The 25203-nt window shown below is 37.7% G+C and overlaps 2 protein-coding genes across 2 annotated transcripts; both read right to left on the bottom strand.

Moving 5' to 3' along the window:
• Positions 1-259: 259 nt before the first annotated feature.
• Positions 260-7633, bottom strand: LOC123668080. Its single transcript, XM_045601874.1, has 5 exons — positions 7548-7633; positions 7135-7232; positions 2110-2291; positions 1344-1510; positions 260-455 (listed from the first exon to the last, which is right to left on the bottom strand). Exons 1-5 carry the CDS (start codon positions 7631-7633, stop codon positions 260-262), a joined length of 729 nt encoding a protein of 242 aa, XP_045457830.1.
• A 7248-nt stretch (positions 7634-14881) lies between these two features.
• LOC123668081 lies at positions 14882-18969 on the bottom strand. The gene is made up of 5 exons (XM_045601875.1): positions 18884-18969; positions 18469-18566; positions 16729-16910; positions 15963-16129; positions 14882-15074 (listed from the first exon to the last, which is right to left on the bottom strand). The coding sequence occupies exons 1-5, from the start codon at positions 18967-18969 to the stop codon at positions 14882-14884; spliced, it is 726 nt and encodes a 241-aa protein (XP_045457831.1).
• Between the last annotated feature and the right edge of the window lie 6234 nt (positions 18970-25203).

Genomic DNA, 25203 nt, shown 5'->3' on the forward strand with positions numbered 1-25203 from the left:
TATATTGTATGATTAAATTAAATGCGTCAAACTGTAAAATTGAATTGTATTAAAAAATGGCTATCTACTATAGCTAACAAATACACAATTATAAATTCATTCAATTAATTATAAAATTGTAAAAAGAATATTATTTCTATTGTATAGTTAATGTCTACGTATTAAAAGCTTATCAACTCTGTCTTCTACCTCTCTCCTTTTAATGTCAACCATTTTCATTCGTTTCTGGTACTTTGGGGTTAAACTTAATCTTTAAAGTTTATTCATATTTCTTCCCCATAACTTTGGCACAAGGACTCTCACAATTTCGTAGGTCGATGCCATAGTTCAACATTATGGAGTACTCCATTGTGGCTAGCACTTCAAAGCCAGCTCGGGCGGCTGCAATTTGTGAGGACGTCGCTGTGAACGTTGAACATGTAGCTTTGATCCCGAATGTTTCGCAAATCTTCTCTCTGGAAAATAAAACAAATTTGTAAATATGCTATTAATTGAGGTAGAGATTATCTTATTCAAAATATGGAGCTGCCCGACTGGGACAGTATCTCAACCTTATAGAAAATTACTCCCAAATCATACTGTTTCTAGTTCTGGGGTGAGAAAAAAGCTTGCAATGCTCCTGGTGTTGATGGCTTCCGTAGCTTACGGACCAGGCCACCAGGTAAACCAACCAACCACCGCTTGATGCGGTAAGATCCGCTTACCACCAGGTACCGTACGTTCACTTGTTTTACCACGAAGTCGGTCGAGTGAGGTCCGATTCTCACTAAGAACTCTAGCTACCTTACTCATAACGAACACAATACATCTTCAGAGCAGTATTATTTAGCTGTGACCTTCTATAAGGTAGAGGAACTTCTCCAGTCTAATTTGTAATGCTCTAAATTTGGAGCAAGATCCTGTTGTGACGTATGTCACTACTCCTATATCTAGGGCACGGACATTGAACGTATTAAGGTGTAATCTGATAAATAAGATTGACGATAAATTTACGTAATAAAATATATAGAAAAAAGATGCATAATGTCCTTTTAGAAAATTTTCCGATGATATTCTCAGTTTAGATCGATTGTTATCAACAGTATCAAACAACATCACTTCGAGGAACTGAATAGCTATATCAGTGAATTATGGCTGTTGCGCTGGAAGTCAAGGGGTCGATCCCGGCACATGGCATACATTTGTATTGTCCATACAGATGTTTGTCGTGGTCTGGTGTTTGTGCTTGTATACTGAGTGTTTCTGGACCACAACGCAGGATTTAATCCTAGCGGAGGCTGTTGAGCGTGAGGCGTTTATTATTTCTTTAAAAATATTATCACTTATAGTTTTTTCAAACTCACCGAGCTTCTAAAAGTTTCGCACCAATATTGTTCCCCCTGTGCGCCGGAAGCACGACCAGAGCACAGGAAGTCAAAAAAGTATCTGTGCTGAAATATTCGTAAACGTTCACTAATGTCTCGATGACTGTCAACGTCCTTATAATATTTTTCAACGTTTCTCCTTGTGGCTGAAAAAATAAGATATTTATTTATCTTTGGACATTTAAGGACTACTGTATAGTTATAGCAGTAAAGAATGTAGCCACCACCTCTCTCGCCAAGGATGTCGTAAGAGACGACTAAGAGATAACACAGTTCCACTACTACCTTGGGACTTAAAAAGCCGACCGATGGCGGGATAACCATCCAACTGTTCGCTTTGAAATACAGAGGTCGAAGACGGGCAGCAGCGTCTTCGGTCATCAACTCGCCTGTCCAGCGTGATTACTATGGGCAAACCACAACGAGTTCATTCCATTTTTGATGCGAACTTATGGAAGCCTATGTCAATGATGATGATGAATGATTTAAGGAGCCTGTTGTTCATCACGTAGATGAACGTAGAACGCTGACCTTTAACTTTACTTCAAAGTTTCTAACACTTTGTAGAAGGTTCTTATGAAATTAAAATTTAAGAAAATTGCGCATAAAATGATAAAATAACAAGAAAGATTAACTACTGTTTAAACTTGACTTAAATGACAGCTCTTGCGTTTCACAGTTGAGATGGGACAGCGGCTGTCGGATCAGCTGGTACTTAAATATAAAAAAAAGTACTGTTAAAAACTTTCAGCACCAGTGGCAATAAATCCTTGTCGTTTTTACACACAACCACGAGAAGATTAAAGCCAACCAAGTACTTTGGTTTTCCATCGACTTCAGTATAACAAGCTATAGACATTTTCTGATCGATGTACTTCGACCAGTACTCTCTGGCGTTGTTTGTCGATTCGTAATCGTTGGCTAAGCCTGTAAAAAAGGGTTCTTTTCAATTCGCATAAATAAAAATTAATCTCTAAATGTATTGCTAAGCGTTCCTATACATCTAAGCGTTCCTATACATCTAAAAAGAAACTAATGCTCAGAAATATTCCAGTAGTCAATCAAAATATAAATGTTGGTCGTGGTCTGGGCGTTTTTTTTTTCTATGTTATGTTCCGGACCTCCGACGCTGGATCTCATCCTACTGTAGCATTGAGAAGCGTTCACACTTCAGCCTATCGCAGTCCACTGCTGGACATAGGCCTCCCCAAGTTCGCGCCACACATCCCTGTCTTCCGCAATCCTCATCCAGCCTACACCGGCAATCTTACGTAGATCGTCGGTCCAACGGGCCGGAGGACGTCCCACACTGCGTTTGCCAAGACGCGGTCTCCACTCTAGGACCCGTCTACTCCAACGGCCATCGGTCCTGCGACACAGATGACCAGCCCACTGCCACTTCAACTTGCTAATTCTGTGGGCTATGTCGGTTACTTTCGTTCTCTCGCGGATAGTCTCATTTCTAATCCTGTCTTTGAGAGAGACCCCAAGCATAGCCCGTTCCATTGCACGTTGTGCGACTTTAAACTTGTGGACCAGTCCCTTGGTCAGTGTCCACGTCTCGGCTCCGTATGTTAACACAGGCAGGACGCATTGCTCGAAAACTTTTGTCTTCAAGCATTGCGGAATCTTCGAAGTGAAGACTCGACGGAGTCTGCCAAACGCCGCCCAGCCCAACCGAATCCTCCTATCGGCCTCCTTCTCGAAGTTATTGCGGCCTAGTTGGATAGTATGGCCTAGGTAAATATAATCCTGAACAACTTCGAGACGGGTACCATCGACCGATACCGGTATCGGTATGACTTGGTTGTTAAACATAACTTTCGTCTTATCCAAGTTCATACAGAGACCGACACGTCGGGAAGACTCGTTTAGGCCGGCCAGCATTTGGCCTAACTCATCCAGCGTCTCCGCAAAGATGACAATATCGTCGGCGAAACGAAGGTGAGAGATGAATTCACCGTTGACGTTGATGCCCCGTTCCCCCCAATCCAAGGTCTTAAAAACATCCTCTAGCGCAGTGGTAAACAGTTTCGGTGATATTACATCCCCCTGTCTTACCCCGCGCCGGAGGGAAATAGGTCTTGTTCTTTGGTCATTGACATGAACGGTCATCGTCGCCGCGTCGTACATAGATTTCAGTACCTCGATATATCGCCAGTCGATATGACATCTCTGCAGAGAGTCCAGGACAGCCCAGGTCTCGACGGAGTCGAAGGCTTTCTCGTAGTCCACAAATGCCATACACAACGGTTGATTATATTCTTCCGTCTTTTGGATAATCTGCCGAACAGTATGGATGTGGTCCACGGTGCTGTAGCCATTTCGAAACCCAGCCTGCTCTGGTGGTTGGAATTCGTCGAGTCCTCTGGCGAGACGATTCGTAACAACCCTCGAAAACAGCTTATAGACGTGGCTCAGAAGTGAGATCGGTCTGTAATTCTTTAACAGAGACTTATCGCCTCTCTTAAAGAACAGCACCACCACACTCCTGGACCACGCCTCCGGCGTGGTACCTCGGTGGATGACGGCGTTAAATAGTCTTGCCAAGGCTTTCAGGACAGGTCGCCCTGCGGCTTTAAGGAGTTCAGTGGTAACTCCGTCATCCCCCGGGGCCCTTCCGTTTTTAAGCTGCCCGAGCGCTGCACCAATCTCATCCTCTTCGAAGTCCGGGATACACTCCGAATAATGGCGCAACAATGGTGCCCGTGGATCTTCGGTGTCCCAAGTCGCAGGCTTGCGTGCGCTCGACGAGTACAGCTGTCCATAAAAATTCTCAACCTCTTCTCGGACCTGAGGGCGAGAGCAGACGGTTCTGCCATCTGCTGTTTTAAGCTTCGCAAGAAGGCTTCTCCCCAATGGTCTTTGGAAAACTTTGGACCCCCTATTCTGCTCAATCAGAGTAGCCACCTCTCTCGTATTTGAGCAGCGGAGGTCTCGGCGAATAATTTTCCGTACCCTCTTGGAAAGAGCCCTCTGTTCTGGCGAAGCAGCCGGCAACTCGCGCCTCTGCCGCATCAGATCCAAGGCTTCGGGAGAAAGTTTGGACTGCTTCGTTGGCTTTGTTGGTGGAAAGTGCCTGCGACCCAGTGTACACACCGTCTTCACCACGTTGTCGGTTATCTCGTTCACGTCGCTAGTAGTTTCCAGCGAATCGAATCGGTTTTGGAGTTCCAACTGAAACTGCTCGGAGCCACATAGTATTTGGGGCAGCGTAGGTCGGAGAGTAGATTTCATCAAGCGGGTCCGCTCCTTTCGGAGACATATATTCAGAGTGCCCCGTACTAGCCGGTGGTCGCTGCCGGTGTTAAACCTGTTAACCACTGAGACATTTCTGAATATATGCCTTTTATCCGCTATGATGAAATCTATCTCGTTCCTCGTCACAGTATCGGGGCTTTGCCATGTCCACCTCCTTTGGGGCTTCTTCTCAAAAAATGAGTTCATCAAGAAGAGCCCCTCCGATTCGAGGAAGTTGACAAGCGTCTGCCCCCTGTGATTCCTGTGCCCCAATCCGTGTGGTCCGATGCTCGATCCGTCGCGGCCTTGTACTCCCACTTTAGCGTTGAAGTCTCCCATAACAACGCTGTAGAAGGTCGAAGTAGTGCCATGTATGGCCCTTGTAATATCTTCATACAAGGCTTCGACCTCATCGTCAGAGTGTGCCGAGGTCGGCGCATATACCTGTATCACTTTCAGGGAGTACCTGTCGGTGAGCTTAAGTACAAGGTACGCTACCCGGGTCGACACACTACTGACTTCCACAACGTTGTTAGTGAGAGTCTTGTGAACCAGAAAACCGACGCCACCTTGGGAAAGCCCATCACCTTCACGGAAGTAGAACAAGTGCCCGGAGTCCAGGATCATCGTGTCCTCTCCCTCTCTTCGGACTTCAGACAACCCCAGTATGCTCCACTTAATGTGACTAAGTTCTACCTCAAGTTCGGTGAGGTGATGGTCCAACCGTAGCGTGCGTCCATTATACGTAGCCAGGAATATTTTTCTATGGCAGCCTCCCGTACCCCGGTGATTCTTAGCACCCTCTACCCCACCGTTACCACGGCCGCTGCCGTAGCCGGGAATAGTGGGGCTGCCGGGAACTGAGGGCCTTATTTTTAGGTTCGAACTCATGGGGGTTTTTGCCCATAGTCACCACGCTGGGCAGGTGGGTTGGTGACCGCAGGGCTGACTTTGTCGCACCGAAGACGCTGCTGCCCGTCCTCGGTCTGTGCATTTAAAAAGCCAGCAGTTGGATGGCTATCCCGCCATCGGTCGGCCTTTTAAGTTCCAAGGTGGTAGTGGAACTGTGCTATTCCTTAGTCGCCTCTTACGACACCCACGGGAAGAGATGGGGTGGCTAAATTCTTTAGTGCCGTAACCACACAGCATTGAGAAGCGTTCATTATTGCATAATATATATATTAATACGTGAAGAAAAAATTTTGTACACCTTTTTACGAAAATTACGCGGACGGAAGAGTATGAAATTTCAGACATTTGTTGTTTATATAGAGATGAAGTGCAGATGCTAATATATTTGTAAAATTATGCATTATAATTGTGTTTGCTGACAAACGAAAAAAACCGACTTCAATTACATCGACAAGTAATACAATGTAGTTAGATGAAAAAATAGTCAAGTAAATACGCATTATCAAAGATTACTCCAAAAGTTATAATCAGATCTCGATGAAATTTAAATGTGACCACGTGATAAACATCGGCTTTCGATTAAATTAAAAATCATTAAAATCAATACACCCAATAAAATGTTATGCAGACTTTTTAGAGTTTCCCTCGATTTCTCTGAGATTTAAATCACACAAACAATCACACACAATCAAAATAAGATTATTTCAACTTAACGTCTTTGATAGTTTTTAAGACAGTCTTCAACTTTCCATCGGTTTTCATCTGTATCAAAATAGACTGGCTGATTAGCGCAGTTTATATCAGTTACCTGACAACGCTATGATGTAGTGGTGGGTGCGTCTACCATGTATGCGCTTAAACACCGGCGATTCAGGTTTAGGTTTCCGCTCGAGATGGATACGTATTTGTGCAAATATTTCTTTTTGATCTGGTTGTCTATCCTTGTGTGACTTCTCACTGTGCCTCGGAGAGCACGTTAAGCTATCGGTCCCGGTTGTTATCATAAACAGATACACCTGATAGTTATTATTTCGTTACTCGTTGTAGGAAACATATCCGCCAACCAGCAGTGGAACAGAGTGGTGAATTAGGCTCTGATACTACTCTTACACGGAGAAAGAGGCCAGCAGTGGGATGTTTCAGGCTGAATCGATCGATCGATGTCAGTTACTTTCCTGATAGATTTGATCCTAGCATTAGATCCTCGGTCAAGTCTGGGTGCAAATACATTTGTATATTTAAAGCCGATGTGCGCACATTACGGAAAGTACGTCTGGATGAATTACAATTAAGTATTCTAAATTTTACTTTAAAAAACTTAATTCTTTTCCAGTTATTATATTTTAGGATATTGTGTACAATCGAGGAGTGTATGGATAGGTTAGAGTTATTTTTTTTTTTTTTTGTATAACGAAACTGTCGTTAAACGTTGTACTTTTTAAGTTAGATAGGTTAGGGTTAAATTACACTCCTCGATTGTACAATTACCATATTTTAATTTTTGTTGATTGTCACGGTTTTGAACATAACATTTCTAACTTTGACGAATCGTGAGCAAAACGGACGGTTTTTGGGATCAGAACAGAACATTGTGTAATTCCAACTAAGACGAAATTACCTAAAAGTCGATTTAAGGGCTCGTCCCGTATGAACGATTCGCACAGCAGGTCGAGGCAGGTTTCCTTGTCACCCTCATTCATATCACGAATTTGGTACCTGAAATTAAGTTATATGGGATAAGAAATCTATAAAAGTAGGTTTAGAAATTAATTCTAGATAGTATGCCACTTATGAGAGTGCCAAGGATTCCCTGTAACTAACGAGCAATGTTTTTTTTCGTCTACCGACGTTGTATTCCTTATTGATGTAATTGAAGTCGGTTTTTTTTTTCGTTTGCGTGGAAACAATTATTAAATCCTTTTTCGATCGGTTTCTTCGATCCTGAGATTAGCACTTGCAACAAACTCTTGATAGCTTCATAAGATGATCTTAAAGATATATTATTAAATTTTCATCTGAATCTACACTCACATTAATCCAGGAACACCGTCCTTATCTTTTCCCTGGAACCTGCTCCACACGATACCGACTGGAATATTTTCAGGTCTTGTATACATTTTTGGTTAATCTGTTAAATAAAAACATTTAATTAAAAAATTAGAAATAAGCAATGCATAAATAAATAAAAAAAACTTGTGTAAACAAAACTTTACAAAAAAAAAAACTGAATAGAAAATACTATTTCATAGCTGTGATAAAAATTCTTTTAATTTGATAAATTTTATATTGTGATTTGATTAAAATATTACTGTCAAATAAAACAACAACATACAGTACAAATTGATACAATTTCAAACTAATAAAATAAAACTTCCTTTTGTCTATTGATTATCATTCTACCTTCAAATATTATTCTTTCAATGTTTGTTAATTTTACGTGTCATATTCAAAATATGATTTTTTATAATATTCCTAGTCATAATTACGGCACTTTCCTATAAGCATACGAGAATCTTCCAAGATAGTTGAATAACTTTGATAAAAAATATAGTAACAGAACTTATACCTACATAAATTTGTTTTCTCCGACAAGCACAAAAATTACTTCTTACAAACACTTTCAAACACTTATCGTTTATTAATGTATATTTTGATACACATCTGTATAAAAATTCTTTTTTTTTTATAATTACTTTTTAATATTTTGATACAGAGGCAAAGCACTTGGCCAGCAGTTGTGCGACGAAATAATGACATACGTAGGTAGTTTACTATGTTGGCTAACAATCAATTTGTGTTGTCTATTTATTATTTACTAACCCTCAAGATCTACAAAAAGCCTTCAACAGACTGTTTATTGAATGAGAATTATTTACTTAGCTACACTCTTTAAGCGTTGCTACGTTTTTTATATTTTCGTCGTGCCAACTCAGAAACCATTGTGTGCTCATGCACGACACTTTGCGGAAGATCATGCCATGATCAAATGCATAATTTACGATTCTATAAAGGACATACAGACAAACATTAATTTTATAAATATAGATTCACTGTTTAAAAAATGGTTGACTAGATAATTCCTGTCCTAGATCTCCTACTATCCATTATTTAGCAAATGATTCGACCAATGTTGTTTATATTTCGAACAGGTTAAGCGTTAAGTTAAAATAAAGGCTACGTTTTTTGAAATTTTATCTAATTATGTGTATGTGCAATTTTTTAAAATTTTGAACAAAAAAATCTTCTTTACGTACGCTTGATTTATGAGAGATGAGAGCGTTACGAAAAGTGTGATCGGGCGAGATGAACGGAGCAAAAGAGAGAGAGGTGCGAGCACACATTTTCCTTTTGTCATAGCCATTTACGTTTCGTATATCTAAGACTCGAAGTTTTACTTCAGTCGTGTGGTCGAAAGCACACTCGTTTTACTTATTATTCCATAAAAACTTTCTATAGTGTATTATTTATTTATTTTATTTATTTATTACTTCTTGCATACATATAATCAAACACTTTTACGTAGTAAAAAAAAAGAAGAAAAAAAAAACAAAAGAACAGAAATAAAATTAAACAAAAAGTAGTTACAATGACAGCATGCAAAGGCGGTCTTATTGCTTTAAGCAATCTCTTCCAGACAACCCCAGGTAAAAGGAGATTATGAGTAACAAAGTGCGGGATTGTGCAAAAGTAGATAAATATAAATAGAATTATAAATACATAAAAAAAAATACATACATACACTTACAGAAGAATAAGATAAACATACAAAATCATGAGAATAAATAAATTTACGTAAACCATACGTAAAAATATAGGTACACATATTAAATACTTACAACATACACAAAATACATACATACATACATACATACATACACATACATAAATACATACACACACATACATACATAAATACATACACATACAACATAAGTACACAAATGCATATCACAAAATAATATAAAAATAAAAATAAACATTTAAAGCGATAGGTAATGTTTGTATAAGCGATTCTTAAAAATTGATAACGAATCAGAATGACGAACGTTTCCAGGTAGGCTATTCCATAGTTTCGCAGCCTTAATCGTAAAAGAGTTTCTGTACACTTGCGATTGGGAAACAAACATCTTCAGCCGATTGTCTTTACGTGATCGAAGGTTTAGGTCAGAATTTGAGCCAAGAAATAAAAAACGTTCTTTTAAATAAGAAGGAGATAAGGGATTATAAAGAATGGAGTAAAGAAGGGAAAGCATGTGGAGATTACGGCGCAGTCTGATTGGTAGCCACTTGAGTCTTGTTCGGTATTCGGATATGTGATCAAACTTACGCAATCCATATACGAAACGTATACAATGGTTTTGAAGTCGTTCAAGTTTGTTCAGCAATTCCTCTGAAAGATCGGGATAAGAGGAGTCTGCATAGTCTAAAAGCGGTAGAAGAAGTGAATGTGCTAATGATAATTTGGTCTTGACAGGAAGTAAACGCTTCCACCGTCGCAAACAGCCAATAGTCGCAAAAAATTTTCTGCTCATCTCATTCACCTGTGGAGCCCATGACATAGTACTGTCAATAATAATACCAAGATTCTTTACTGAGATTCCCACAACTAAGCTAGTATTATTTATTTTAATTAAAGGTAGACTATTAATATTAACATTCGCGATCTGTTTTGCGCCACCTAACAAAGCCACCTGGGATTTATTGGGGTTTAACGCTATTCCAAAAGACTCACTCCACGAACTAATTTTATTCAAGTCAGAATTCAAGTCTTCGATTGCCTTGTTGATATTGTTAGCAGGGGCAGAAGTATAAACTTGCAAATCGTCAGCATATAGATGATAAGACGAGGAAAGAGATTTGGCGACAGTGTTAATAAAGATGGAAAAAAGGAGAGGAGAAAGAACACCACCTTGTGGCACACCAGCAGTAAGTGAACAATAAGTTGAAAGGCGGTCATTACTGCGAACACACTGTTCACGACCACGCAAATAACTGTCGAACCATTGGATGGCATCAGATGAAATATTAATGGACTTTAGGACGGCTAGAAGGATGTCAAAATCAACCGCATTAAAAGCGTTGCTGAAGTCTAGCAACGCTATGACTGTAATGCGCTTATTGTCCATATTAAGTCTTACGTCATCAGTTACCTTAACTAGAGCTGTTACTGTACTATGGCCAGACCGGAAGCCAGACTGAAAAGGACTAAGTATATCATTTTTAATTAGAAATAGATGAAGTTGATGATACACTATACGTTCAAGGACTTTAGAGAGAAAAGGGAGAATAGAAATCGGTCTGAAGTGAGAAAACGAAGTTGGATTTTTAATCTTAGGGATAGGGATTATTTGAGCTTTACGCCAAGAACTAGGAAACTTATGACAGGTTAAAGAGCAATTAAAAATGTGAGATAGGATAGGAGCTATATGGTCAAGTAGTAAAATAATCATTTTTCGATTTATTCCATCGTAGCCAGCTGCATCCGATTTGACAGACAAAATGTGTTTTTTGACGTCATCTGGAGTAACTGGTTCTAACTGAAAAGAGGAAGAGATAGTAACAGGAATAGATTTGAGGTAATTAATAGTATTCTGTTTGATATCAAGATCCATGTGCGGAACGGAAGCGAAGTGCTTATTAAGCGCATCTATATCGACGCTAGAGGGGAGACTCTCTCGTTGACGACCGATACCTAGTGTGTTGAGAAATCGCCACACCTTAGTAGAATTACTGTTACGTATTGTTTCATTAATGTACGTACGTTGAGCATCTCTACAAGCAGTACTGCAACGGTTGCGTAATAATTTATATTTACAGAGATTTTCTTCAGTCGGTCTTATTTTGTATTTATATTTGGCAGCATTCCGCCTCACCATCAATGACCTGATATCGTTCGTCAACCATGGTGCTGGAAGATGCTTTAGTTTTGTTGGACGAAGAGGGGTGTGCTTGTCGAACAGTTCGTACATTATTGAGTTAAAAATTTCTATTTTGCCGTCAATATTTGACTCGTCGTTAATGGTATCCCATGCGATGTTATTTAAGTCGCTCGTAAAATGATCAATATCAATATTTTTAAAACACCGACGCATAGTTATCGTTGGTCGTACTTTAGGTGGTCGTACTTTATATGACAGAAAGAGAAGGTCGTGGTAGGAGAACGCATCAGCAGAAAATTGACCGTGTGTATCAACATGCTCCACAGAGGAAGTTATCATTAGGTCTAGTTGTGATGTGGTGCAGTTAGGGAAAAAATGAGTTGCGTTAGTGGGAAGTATGTTAAGATTAGAAATGTTAACTATACTAATAAGACGTTTAGCGCGTTGATCATTTTTTAATAAACATGTATTAAAATCTCCCATAATTATACTGTGATCCATAACCGGAACATACTCCTCAATAAGACTCTCGAACGCCTGAAAGTAATCTATATGGAGAGAGGGACTATAGAAAACGCCTAAAAGTACCCTCAAGCGCCCGAAAATAACCTCCATAAGAATATGCTCCAAAGATTCTGAGTATTGTGACGGGGATTTACTTAAAATAGTGAAAGATATATGGTCTCGCAAATAAATCGCCACACCACCACCACCCCTACCAGTACAGTCATTGCGAATTAAGTGAAAGTTAGGTAAACAGAAAGACTTTGAAGGTAAGCAAGGTTTTAAAAAAGTTTCAGAGACTAGGACAGCGTGAATGTTATTATTGTTAAAAGAGGAGAGGAGGTCAGGAAAATGAGAAGGAACACTTTGTGCATTGATGTGAACAACATTGAAATTTTTAGGATAGGCAGAGAAGGCAGAATCAAGGAGTGTATTAGAAGATATGTAAGTCAAGCCGGTTAAGTCGTTTCCAAGTTATGGCAAACAAAGGGAAAAGGGGACTCATTTTTAACTGACTTCAAAAAAGGGGGAGATACTCAATTATTTTTGCATTCGTACAAATATTTATTTCCAGTCTTGGTATCTTGTGACTCTGGTGAGTCTCTCCATCGTGGCCTGGAGAGCACGTAAGCTGTCAATACCGGTTGTTATCATATACAACTGATATCAATAGTTACTCACAGTGTCAGTCAGTCAGTTCAGCATATTGCAGTCCGCTGCTAGACATAGGCCTCCCCAAGTTCGCGCCAGACAGCCCGGTTTTCCAGTATGGACTGGATGAGGTATGTAATATGCCCACACTGGCAATCTTACGTAGATCGTCGGTCCAATGGGCCGGAGGACGTCCCAAACTGCGTTTGCCAAGACGCGGTCTCTACTCCAAGATTCGTCTGCTCCAACGGCTATCGGTCCTGCGACACAGATGACCAGCCCACTGCCACTTCAACTAGCTAATTCTGTGGGCTATATTGGTTACTTTCGTCTATCTTTGAGAGAAACCCCAAGCATAGCCCACTCACAATGTTATAGTAGGGAATAAATCCATCAACTTGCAGTGCAGCAGCGTGATGGATTAAGCTCTGATCCTTCTCCTACATGGGGAAAGAGGCCTATGCCCAGCAGTGGGATATTACAGGCTGAAGCATATAAAGTTACAGTTACAGTAATACGTACATTTTAAAATTAATGTTAACCATATCACATCTATAGAAATAAATAAAATTGACGTGTCTACTTATAATATTAAAATAACCGCTTTTTACTAAATTCACATGTATGTATGTATACACGGTACATATACCAAAATGACTTTTTTTATGATTTTTGTCCGTTTGTCTGCCTGCCTGTTTGTTGCGACTAATCTCTGAAATGGCTGAACCGAATTTGACGGAACTTTCACTGGGATAGCTGATGTAATAAGGAGTAACTTAGGCTACTTTTATTTTAGTTTTTATTTATTTTATAACTCTGCAAACTGAACTATAACTTGTTAAATTCCACGCGGACGAAGTCGCGGGCAAAGCTAGTTTAAGATAAAGTTATTGTAAAAAAAACAATGTACTAAAATTAAATGTGGATTTCTTGTCTAAATTTACTGAAATAATAAAAAATAAATGAAACAACACACTGACATTAAAATTGTAAAATTTTATTTTAATGATTGTACTTGTACGTAAGGTGACAAAACATGTTTTTTGGACGACGGTACTGCGTTTATAGCATTAAATCAAAGACAGACAACGCTCACATAACGCCGTGACGTCCATCGACATGAGTCTTACAACTATTTCAAATTATATTTCATAATATCTTAGGTACAGACGTACAGTGGACCGAGCGTAAACGGTCATGACATTTAATATAAAATCATTATTAATTAATTATTACTTATCACTATTTTCGATATATAAAACAATAATATTTAAAAAAATCGATATTATTAATTTCATACATTCAAATGCTACAAAATAGTCGTATACTTATAGGCCATTTTAAATTTGCGGTGACGTCATATAGGTACAGTTCTAAAAACGTTTGAGGCGGGTTGCTCGACAGGGGATTATGCGCAAAACACGGTTTCGTCAAATTTGACAGTCAAAAACTAACTATAGGGGGACGGAATAGGGGGGGGTGGATGGGATGAAATAACCATATAATCATTAATATAAATATTGACGATTACTCGTATATGGTTAGCCGAGAGATCTGAGGCCGAATTGTTTTTCTTTATAATAATGAATTTGCGCGTAACGTATATAGAAAGGGAGCTGGATGGTCCGTGCCCACCCCAGTATGGTCTTTTTCCCACCCCAGGATATGGGGCTACCGTTTTAAAATTTCAGGCTGATGCCTAAGAAGTCTGTACCTGGCCCAGACCATCGCTCCCCTTAAAATAATCCTAGATACGTCGATGACTTGATGTTTATACCAGAATACAATTAGGCCATTTAAATATTAATCACAGTGACTTACAGCGAGGTTAAATTTGACGTCGGTTGAAATTTTTTTAAATGCGTACGAGTAACCTGCCAAGTGCTTAAGTGTTAAATTATAAACTGATTTCTTTATTCAAAAAGCGGTTCGTTATCTTTCAAAACTAAACGCTTCGTTAATAAAATGAATGAATTTTTATTAATATAGGAACGAGCTATTTGTCTATAACAATAATGCAGTAATTATGATTGTGTCACAGTCAAACAAATTAAATTGTATATATAAAAATGCGTCAAACTGTGAAATTGAATTGTATTTAAAAAAATTGCTATCTATTATAGCTAAACATACAACAACTAAATACACATGTATAAATTCATTCAATTAATTATAAAATTATTAAAAAATATTTTTTCTGTTACATAGATAATGTCTACGTATTAAAAGCTTATCAATTCTGTCTTCTATCTCTCTCCTTTTAATGCCAACCATTTTCATTTTTTTTTCTGGTACTTATACTTTGAAGTTAAACTTAATCTTTAAAGATTATTAATATCTTCGTCCCATAATTTTGACGACAGGACTCTCACAGTCTCGTAAGTCGATGCCATATTCCAGCATTTTGGAGAGCTCAAATGTGGCTAACACTTCGAAGCCAGCTCGGGTGGCTGAAATTTGTGAGGACGCCGCTGTGAACGTTGAACATGTAGCTTTGATCCCGAACGTTTTGCAAATCTTCTCTCTGGAAAATAAAACAAATTTGTAAATATGCTATTAATTGAGGTAGGGATTATCTTATTCAAAATATGGAGCTGCCCGACTGGGACAGTATCTCAACCTTACAGAAAATCACTCCCAAATCATACTGTTTCTAGTTCTAGGGTCAGAAAAAAGCTTGCAATGCTCCTGCTGTTGCAGGCTTCCGTAGCTTACGGACCAGGCCACCAGGTAAACCAACCAACCACCGCTTGATGCGGTAAGATCCGCTTACCACCAGGTACCGTACGTTCAATTGTTTTACCACGAAGTCGGTCGAGTGAGGTCCGATTCTCACTAAGAACTCTGGCTACCTTACTCACAACGAACACAATACATCTTCAGAGCAGTATTATTTATCTATTATCTTCTATAAGGTAGACGAACTTCTCCAGTCTAATTTGTAATGCTCTAAATTTGGAGCAAGATCCTGTTGTGACGTATGTCACTACTCCTATATCTAGGGCACGGACATTGAACGTGTTAAGGTGTAATCTGATAAATAAGATTGACGATAAATTTACGTAATAAAATATATAGAAAAAAGATGCATAATGTCCTTCTAGAGAATTTTCCGTTGATATTCTCAGTTTAGATCGATTGTTATCAACAGTATCAAACAACATCACTTCGAGGAACTGAATAGCTATATCACTGAATTATGGCTGTTGCGCTGGAAGTCAAGGGGTCGATCCCGGCACATGGCATACATTTGTATTGTCCATACAGATGTTTGTCGTGGTCTGGTGTTTGTGCTTGTGTATTGAGTGTTTCCGGACCCCAACACAGGATTTAATTCTAGCGGAGGCTGTTGAGCGTTAGGCGTTTATAATTTCTTTAAAAATATTATCACTTATAGTTTTTTCAAACTCACCGAGCTTCTAAAAGTTTCGCACCAATATTGTTCCCCCTGTGCGCCGGAAGTACGACCAGAGCACAGGAAGTCAAATAAGTATCTGTGCTGAAATATTCGTAAACGTTCACTAATCTCTCGATGACTGCCAACGTCCTTATAATCTTTTTCACCGTTTCTCCTTGTGGCTGAAAAAATAAGATATTTATTTATCTTTGGACATTTAAGGACTGCTGTGTAGTTATAGCAGTAAAGAATGTAGCCACCACCTCTCTCGCCAAGGATGTCGTAAGAGACGACTAAGAGATAATACAGTTCCACTACTACCTTGGGACTTAAAAAGCCGACCGATGGCGGGATAACCATCCAAATGTTCGCTTTGAAATACACAGGTCGAAGACGGGCAGCAGCGTCTTCGGTCATCAACTCGCCTGTCCAGCGTGATTACTATGGGCAAACTACAACGAGTTCATTCCATTTTTGATGCGAACTTATGGAAGCCTATGTCAATGATGATGATGGATGATTTAAGGAGCCTGTTGTTCATCACGTAGATGAACGTAGAACGCTGACCTTTAACTTTACTTCAAAGTTTCTAACACTTTGTAGAAGGTTCTTATGAAATTAAAATTTAAGAAAATTGCGCATAAAATGATAAAATAACAAGAAAGATTAACTACTGTTTAAACTTGACTTAAATGACAGCTCTTGCGTTTCACAGTTGAGATGGGACAGCGGCTGTCGGATCAGCTGGTACTTAAATATAACAAAAAGTACTGTTAAAAACTTTCAGCACCAGTGGCAATAAATCCTTGTCGTTTTTACACACAACCACGAGAAGATTAAAGCCAACCAAGTGCTTTGGTTTTCCATCGACTTCGGTATAACAAGCTATAGACATTTTCTGATCGATGTACTTCGACCAGTACTCTCTGGTGTTGTTTGTCGATTCGTGATCGTTGGCTAAGCCTGTAAAAAAAGGTTCCTTTCAATTCGCATAAATAAAAATTAATCTCTAAATGTATTGCTAAGCGTTCCTATACATCTAAAAAGAAACTAATGCTCAGAAATATTCCAGTAGTCAATCAAAATATAAATGTTGGTCGTGGTCTGGGCGTTTTTGTTTCTATGTTATGTTCCGGACCTCCGACGCTGGATCTCATCCTACTGTAGCATTGAGAAGCGTTCATTATTGCATAATATATATATTAATACGTGAAGAAAAACTTTGTACACCTTTTTACGAAACTTACGCGGATATATATATATAGAGATGAAGTGCAGATGCTAATATATTTGTAAAATTATGCATTATAATTGTGTTTGCTGGCAAACGAAAAAAACCGACTTCAATTACATCGACAAGTAATACAATGTAGTTAGATGAAAAAATAGTCAAGTAAATACGCATTATCAAAGATTACTCCAAAAGTTATAATCAGATCTCGATGAAATTTAAATATGACCACATGATAAACATCGGCTTTCGATTAAATTAAAAATCATTAAAATCAATACACCCAATAAAATGTTATGCAGACTTTCTAGAGTTTCCCTCGATTTCTCTGAGATTTAAATCACACAAACAATCACACACAATCAAAATAAGATTATTTCAACTTAACGTCTTTGATAGTTTTTAAGACAGTCTTCAACTTTCCATCGGTTTTCATCTGTATTGAAATAGACTGGCTGATTAGCGCAGTTTATATCAGTTACCTGACAACGCTATGATGTAGTGGTGGGTGCGTCTACCATGTATGCGCTTAAACACCGGCGATTCAGGTTTAGGTTTCCGCTCGAGATGGATACGTATTTGTGCAAATATTTCTTTTCGATCTGGTTGTCTATCCTTGTGTGACTTCTCACTGTGCCTCGGAGAGCACGTTAAGCTATCGGTCCCGGTTGTTATCATAAACAGATACACCTGATAGTTATTATTTAGTTACTCGTTGTAGGAAACATATCCGCCAACCAGCAGTGGAACAGAGTGGTGAATTAGGCTCTGATCCTACTCTTACACGGAGAAAGAGGCCAGCAGTGGGATGTTTCAGGCTGAATCGATCGATCGATGTCAGTTACTTTCCTGATAGATTTGATCCTAGCATTAGATCCTCGGTCAAGTCTGGGTGCAAATACATTTGTATATTTAAAGCCGATGTGCGCACATTACGGAAAGTACGTCTGGATGAATTACAATTAAGTCTTCTAAATTTTACTTTAAAAAACTTAATTCTTTTCCAGTTATTATATTTTAGGATATTGTGTACAATCGAGGAGTGTATGGATAGGTTAGGGTTATTTTTTTTTTTGTATAACGAAACTGTCGTTAAACGTTGTACTTTTTAAGTTAGATAGGTTAGGGTTAAATTACACTCCTCGATTGTACATGTTTACCATATTTTAATTTTTGTTGATTGTCACGGTTTTGAACATAACATTTCTAACTTTGACGAATCGTGAGCAAAACGGACGGTTTTTGGGATCAGAACAGAACATTGTGTAATTCCAACTAAGACGAAATTACCTAAAAGTCGATTTAAGGGCTCGTCTCTTATGAACGATTCGCACAGCAGGTCGAGGCAGGTTTCCTTGTCACCCTCATTCATATCACGAATTTGGTACCTGAAATTAAGTTATATGGGATAAGAAATCTGTAAAAGTAGGTTTAGAAATTAACTCTAGATAGTATGCCACTTATGAGAGTGCCAAGGATTCCCTATAACTAACGAGCAATGTTTTTTTTCGTCTACCGACGTTGTATCTCTTATTGGTGTAATTGAAGTCGGTTTTTTTTTTCGTTTGCGTGGAAACACAATAATTAAATCCTTTTTCGATCGGTTTCTTCGATCCTGAGATTAGCACTTGAAACAAACTCTTGATAGCTTTATAAGATGATGTTAAAGAAATATTATTAAATTTTCATGTGAATCTACACTCACATTAATCCAGGAACACCGTCCTTATCTTTTCCCTGGAACCTGCTCCACACGATACCGACTGGAATATTTTCAGGTCTTGTATACATTTTTGGTTAATCTGTTAAATAAAAACATTTAATTAAGAAATCAGAAATAAGCAATGCAGAAATTAAAAAAAAAGACTTATGTAAACAAAACTTTACAAAAAAAAAAACTGAATAGAAAATACTATTTCATAGCTGTGATAAAAATGATTTTAATTTAATAAATTTTATATTGTGATTTGACTAAATTATTACTGGCAAATAAATCAATAACATACAGTACAAATTGATACAATTTTTAAACTAATAAAATGAAATTTCCTTTTGTCTACATAGATGAAGTAAAAAAAAGTAGATAATGCGCGGTCTTTGTTGTTAGTGAAGCCACAAAACTCGGCTCCTTCAAGTAAACACACACGCTCACGCACACATATGCATCAAACTACGCTCATTTTCGTCAGTATCTCACGGGGCCTCGTACAGTAATTATGCCTATAAAATGCCGTTTTTGTGTAATTAAATGGTACAAAAACAATACCAAAGTGAATAAAAAGTCTGAAGAAATATCGTTTAACACGTAAGTACATACAAAACTTTATATTTCTTGTTATTCCAAAATAATATTGAGGTTATTCGGAACTTATAATTTCCATGTCCCGAAATGACGTACCGAGGGAGTGTTACCTGTAATTCTTATTTCCATTAGCCCAAAATGCGGGTAAGTAAATTGTAGCCAATCATAGAAAAATAATTAAGTAGAAAGTGGACATCATTATTGTTTTTTCTTTTATCGTGTGATTTTATGTTTTACCTAAATTGAAGTCAAGTTAAATATAAATTTTTAACTCGTTTGTTTCTGTTTAAATTTGTAAATTAACTACTCATATTTTACTACTAAATATCATGGTTTTAGGTTTCCAACGAATATTTTAATAGGAGATAGATAGAATAGGTAGCTGCTGTGCGACTGAGCTGAAATGAACTACAACGACAGCCATCCTCATCTAGTGTGGTTTGTTCAAACCATTTTGATAAAGCTGACATTTACGGTACAAAACGTGGACTTCGCAGAGTACCATCACGTATATACTACTACTTACTACTAGGTATTTTAATGTTGAATTTTTTGTTCTAGGACCTACCGGATGAGTCTTAAATTAGTCGTTAACCAAGATTCAATCTTTGATACACCTAGAAAACATAAATATAAGTTTGAAGTCGGTTTTTTTTTTTTGTTAAAAATTATTTTATTTTACAATTTTTAGTGATGGGTAGACCTAACAAGGATGCTTTTTCTCTTGTGTCGGGGGACCGGAAACATACACAATACACAAGCACAAACACCCAGACAATGACAAACATCTATATGGCCAATTCAAATATCTGTCGTGCGCGGAGATTGAACCCACTAACGCCAGCGCAACAGCCGGTGCTGTGACCGCTGCGCTAACGCGTTGACATACTATGAGTAAAGTTCGCTATCAGGTGTACATAATAACAACCGGGACTGACAGCCTAGCGTGTTCTCTGAGGCTAGGTTGGGAGAACCACAAGCAATAACAACTAGACCGAAAATAAATATTTGTATAAACATAAATATCCACTCCGAGCGGGAATAGAACCCGCGACCGTCGGTGTTTAGGCGCCGCCGACACGGCACATGCACCATTATATCAAAGCGGTCGTCAAACAGCAAAAGGTAACTGCTGTAAATTGTTGAGAAATTCCCTCGAGTGTTTATGGGCTCCGTCATCAAACCTGGTCCTGCGACACAGATGATCACATAGCAGGTAATTGCTATAAATCGTTGAAAAGTTCCCTCGACTATCTTTTGTCGCCATCATCAGACTGTAATGGCACTTGTAACTCATATAGGTGCAAAGTTCTCATCAACAGAAACGAATTAAGTTCAAACACCAGGTAATTGCTATAAGTCGTTGAAGAGTTCCCTCGACTATCTTTCGTCTCCATCATCAGACTGAAATGGCACTTATAACTCATATATATGCAAAGTTCTCATCGATAGAAACGAATTAAGTTCAAACAGCAGGTAATTGCTATAAATCGTTAAAGAGTTCCCTCGACTAACTTTTGTCTCCATCATCAGACTGTAATGGCACTTATGACTCATACAGGTGCAAAGTTCTCATCAATAGAAACGAATTAAGTTCAAAAAGCAGGTAATTGCTATAAATTGTTAAAGAGTTCCCTCGACTATCTTTCTTCTCCATCATCAGATCGACTCCAGACCTTTATTAAATAGTAGTGCTTTATAGCACTTAATGAAAACATGATGAAATTTACTAGTCACCCTTACGATTTTTGAAAGTTTCCCTCGATTTATCTGGGATCCCATCATCAGATCCTGGTTTCCTTATCATGGTACCAAACTATGGATATCTCCTTTCCAACAAAAAAATAATTATCAAAATCGGTTCGTAAACGAAGAAGTTATCTCCGAACATACATAAAAAAAATATATATATATATACGGTCGAATTGAGTAACCTCCTTCTTTTTTTGAAGTCGGTTAAAAAGGAGTAAATATATTTAAAACTATAAACAGATTTTTATTTTCGCATACCCATTTTACCTATATTAAATTAATTGTGTTTAATCCCACTTAATAAAATTTTCAGGGACTTTTTTTAAAAAGTGTCAACACTTCACTCACACATATTTAAAAAAGTGGCTTCACTTTTTTGTTGTAAGTGCGTTATCTATTCTTTTTACTTGATCTATGTTTGTCTATTGATTATCATTCTACCTTCAAATATTATTCTTTCAATGTTTGTTAATTTTACGTGTCGTATTCAAAATATTATTTTTTTATATATAAAAATGAGTCGCTCAATGTGTTGCTAAGCGCAAAACTCGAGAACGGTTGGACCGATTTCGCTAATTCTTTTTTTAAAATATTCCTTGAAGTACGAAAGTGGTTCTTACTGAGAGAAAAATTCTAAAAAAAAAAATTTAAAATTTCCTGAAAAAGTCTAAAAACAACACTTTTCTATACTCCCATACAAATGATTTGTGATAATACTTAAAAGTCAATTTGAACTTTAATACCATACGATAAAGTTTGTGTTAGGCGATACGAAGTTCGCCGGGTCAGCTAGTTTTTTATAATATTCCTAGTCATAATTACGGCACTTTCCTATAAGCATACGAGAAACTTCCAAGATAGTTGAATAACTTTGATAAAAAATATAGTAACAGAACTTATACCTACATAAATTTGTTTTCTCCGATAAGCACAAAAATTACTTCTAAGAAAGATTAAACTTTCAAACACTTATCGTTAATTAATATATAGTTTGATACACAGCTGTATAAAAATTCTTTTTTTTATAATTACTTTTTAATATTTTGATACAGAGGCAAAGCACTTGGCCAGCAGTTGTGCGACGAAATAATGACATACGTAGGTAGTTTACCATTTTGGCTAACAATCAATTCGTATTGTCTGTTTATTATTTACTAACCCTCAAGATCTACAAAAAGCCTTCAACCGACTGTTTATTGGATGAGAATTATTATATATCTACTTAGCTATACTCTTTAAGCGTTGCTACGTTTTTTATATTTTCGTCGTGCCAACTCAGAAACCAATGTGGGCTCATGCACGACACTTTGCGGAAGATCATGCCATGATCAAATGCATAGTTTACGATTCTATAAAGGACATACAGACAAACATTAATTTTTATAAATATAGATTTACTGTTTAAAAAATGATTGACTAGATAATTCCTGTCCTAGATCTCCTACTATCCATTATTTAGCAAATGATTCGACCAATGTTGTTCTATATTTCGATCTGGAAAATAAAGGCTACCTACGTTTTTTGAAATTTTTTCAAATTATGTGTATGTGCAATTTTTTAAAATTTTGAACAAAAAATCTTCTTTACGTACGCTTGATTTATGAGAGATGAGAGCGTTACGAAAAGTGTGATCGGGCGAAATGAACGGAGCAAAAGAGAGAGAGGTGCGATCACACATTTTCTTTCTCTTTCTCTTATAACCAGTTACGTTTCGTATATCTTAGACCTGTGTCTACAGAAGCAGACCTATTGTGCAGAAGTTTTACTTCAGTCGTGTGATCTAAAGCACACTCGTTTTACTTATTATTCCATAAAAACTTTCTATAGTGTATAAGAAGATATATAGGTCAAACCATTTAAGTCGTTTCCTAGTTATGGCGTAACAAAGGGAAATAGGGATTCATTTTTAAGCAACTTAAAAAAAAGAGGAGATACTCAATTATTTTTGCATTCGTACAAATATTTATTTCCAGTCTTGGTATCTTGTGACTCTGGTGAGTCTCTCCATCGTGGCCTGGAGAGCACGTAAGCTGTCGATACCGGTTGTTACCATATACAACTGATATCAACAGTCACTCACAGTGTCAGTCCTCAGTCAGTTCAGCATATTGCAGTCCACTGCTCGCAAGCTCGCGCCAGACATCCCGGTTTTCCAGTATGGACTGGATGAGGATCCAGCCCACACCGGCAATCTTACGTAGATCGTCGGTCCAACGGGCCGGAGGACGTCTCACACTGCGTTTGCCAAGACGCGGTCTCTACTCCAGGATCCGTCTGCTCCAACGGCTATCGGTCCTACGACACAGATGACCAGCCCACTGCCATTTCAACTTGCTAATTCTGTAGGCTATGTCGGTTACTTTCGTCGATCTTTGAGAAAAACTCCAAGCATAGCCCATTCACAATGTGATAGTAGGGAATAAATCCATCAACCTGCAGTGCAGCAGCGTGATGGATTAAGCTCTGATCCTTCTCCTACATGGGGAAAGAGGCCTATGCCCAGCAGTGGGATATTACAGGCTGAAGCATATAAAGTTACAGTTACAGTAATACGTACATTTTAAAATTAATTTTAACCATATTACATCTATACAAATAAATAAAATTGACGTGTCTACTTATAATATTAAAATAACTGCTTTTTACTAAATTCACATGTATGTATACACGGTACATATACCAAAATGACTTTTTTTATGATTTTTGTCCGTTTGTCTGCCTGCCTGTTTGTTGCGACTAATCTCTGAAACGGCTGGACCGAATTTGACGGAACTTTCACTGGGATAGCTGATGTAATAAGGAGTAACTTAGGCTACTTTTATTTTAGTTTTTATTTATTTTATAACTCTGCGAACTTAACTACAACTTTTTTGTTAAATTCCACGCGGACGAAGTCGCGGGCACAGCTAGTTTAAGATAAAGTTATTATAAAAAAAAAACAATGTATTAAGATTAAATGTGGATTTCTTGTCTAAATTTATTGAAATAATAAAAAATAAATGAAACAACACACTGACATTAAAATTGTAAAATTTTATTTCAATGATTGTACTTGTACATAAGGTGACAAAACATGTTTTTTGGACGACGGTACCGCGTTTATGGCATAAAATCAAAGACAGACAACGCTCACATAATGCCGTGACGTCCATCGACATGAGTTTTACAACTATTTCAAATTATATTTCATTAGTATCTTAGGTACAGACGTACAGTGGACCGAGCGTAAACGGTCATGACATTTAATATAAAATCATTATTAATTAATTATTACTTATCACTATTTTCGATATATAAAACAATAATATTTAAAAAAAAATCGATATTATTTATTTCATACATTCAAATGCTACAAAATAGTCGTATACTTATAGGCCATTTTAAATTTGCGTGACGTCATATAGCTACAGTTCTAAAAACATTCGAGGTGGATTGCTCGACAGGGGATTATGCGCAAAACACGGTTTCGTCAAATTTGACAGTCAAAAACTGACTATAAGGGGACGGAATAGGGGGGGATGGATGGGATGGAATAACCATATAATCATTAATATAAATATTAACGATTACTCGTATATGGTTAGCCGAGAGATCTGAGGCCGAATTGTTTTTCTTTATAATAATGAATTTGCGCGTAACGTATATAGAAAGGGAGCTGGATGGTCCGTGCCCACCCCAGTATGGTCTTTTTCCCACCCCAGGATATGGGGCTACCGTTTTAAAATTTCAGGCTGATGCCTAAGAAGTCTGTAACTGGCCCAGACCATCGCTCCCCTAAAAATAATGCTAGATACGTCGATGACTTGATGTTTATACCAGAATACAATTAGGCCATTTAAATATTAATCACAGTGACTTACAGTGAGGTTAAATTTGACGTCGGTTGAAATTTTCTTAAGTGCGTACGAGTAACCGCCCTTAAATGTTAAATTATACATCTGATTTCTATATTCAAAAAGCGGTTCGTTTTC

Source organism: Melitaea cinxia, chromosome 30 (genome assembly GCF_905220565.1).
Source record: "Melitaea cinxia chromosome 30, ilMelCinx1.1, whole genome shotgun sequence".
Taxonomy (NCBI): Eukaryota; Metazoa; Arthropoda; class Insecta; order Lepidoptera; family Nymphalidae; genus Melitaea; species Melitaea cinxia.

What these genes read in the sequence shown, in the direction of transcription:
- LOC123668080 (XM_045601874.1), bottom strand. Translation starts at nt 7,633, where the DNA reads ATGTATACAAGACCTGAAAATATTCCAGTCGGTATCGTGTGGAGCAGG. An exon ending in GACGGTGTTCCTGGATTAAT is followed by an intron (nt 7,233 to 7,547) that starts GTGAGTGTAGAT and finishes ACTTAATTTCAG; the next exon opens with GTACCAAATTCGTGATATGA. An exon ending in TATTGCCACTGGTGCTGAAA is followed by an intron (nt 1,511 to 2,109) that starts GTTTTTAACAGT and finishes TTATTTTTTCAG; the next exon opens with CCACAAGGAGAAACGTTGAA.
- LOC123668081 (XM_045601875.1), bottom strand. Translation starts at nt 18,969, where the DNA reads ATGTATACAAGACCTGAAAATATTCCAGTCGGTATCGTGTGGAGCAGG. An exon ending in TATTGCCACTGGTGCTGAAA is followed by an intron (nt 16,130 to 16,728) that starts GTTTTTAACAGT and finishes TTATTTTTTCAG; the next exon opens with CCACAAGGAGAAACGGTGAA. An exon ending in GCGAAACTTTTAGAAGCTCG is followed by an intron (nt 15,075 to 15,962) that starts GTGAGTTTGAAA and finishes TTTATTTTCCAG; the next exon opens with AGAGAAGATTTGCAAAACGT.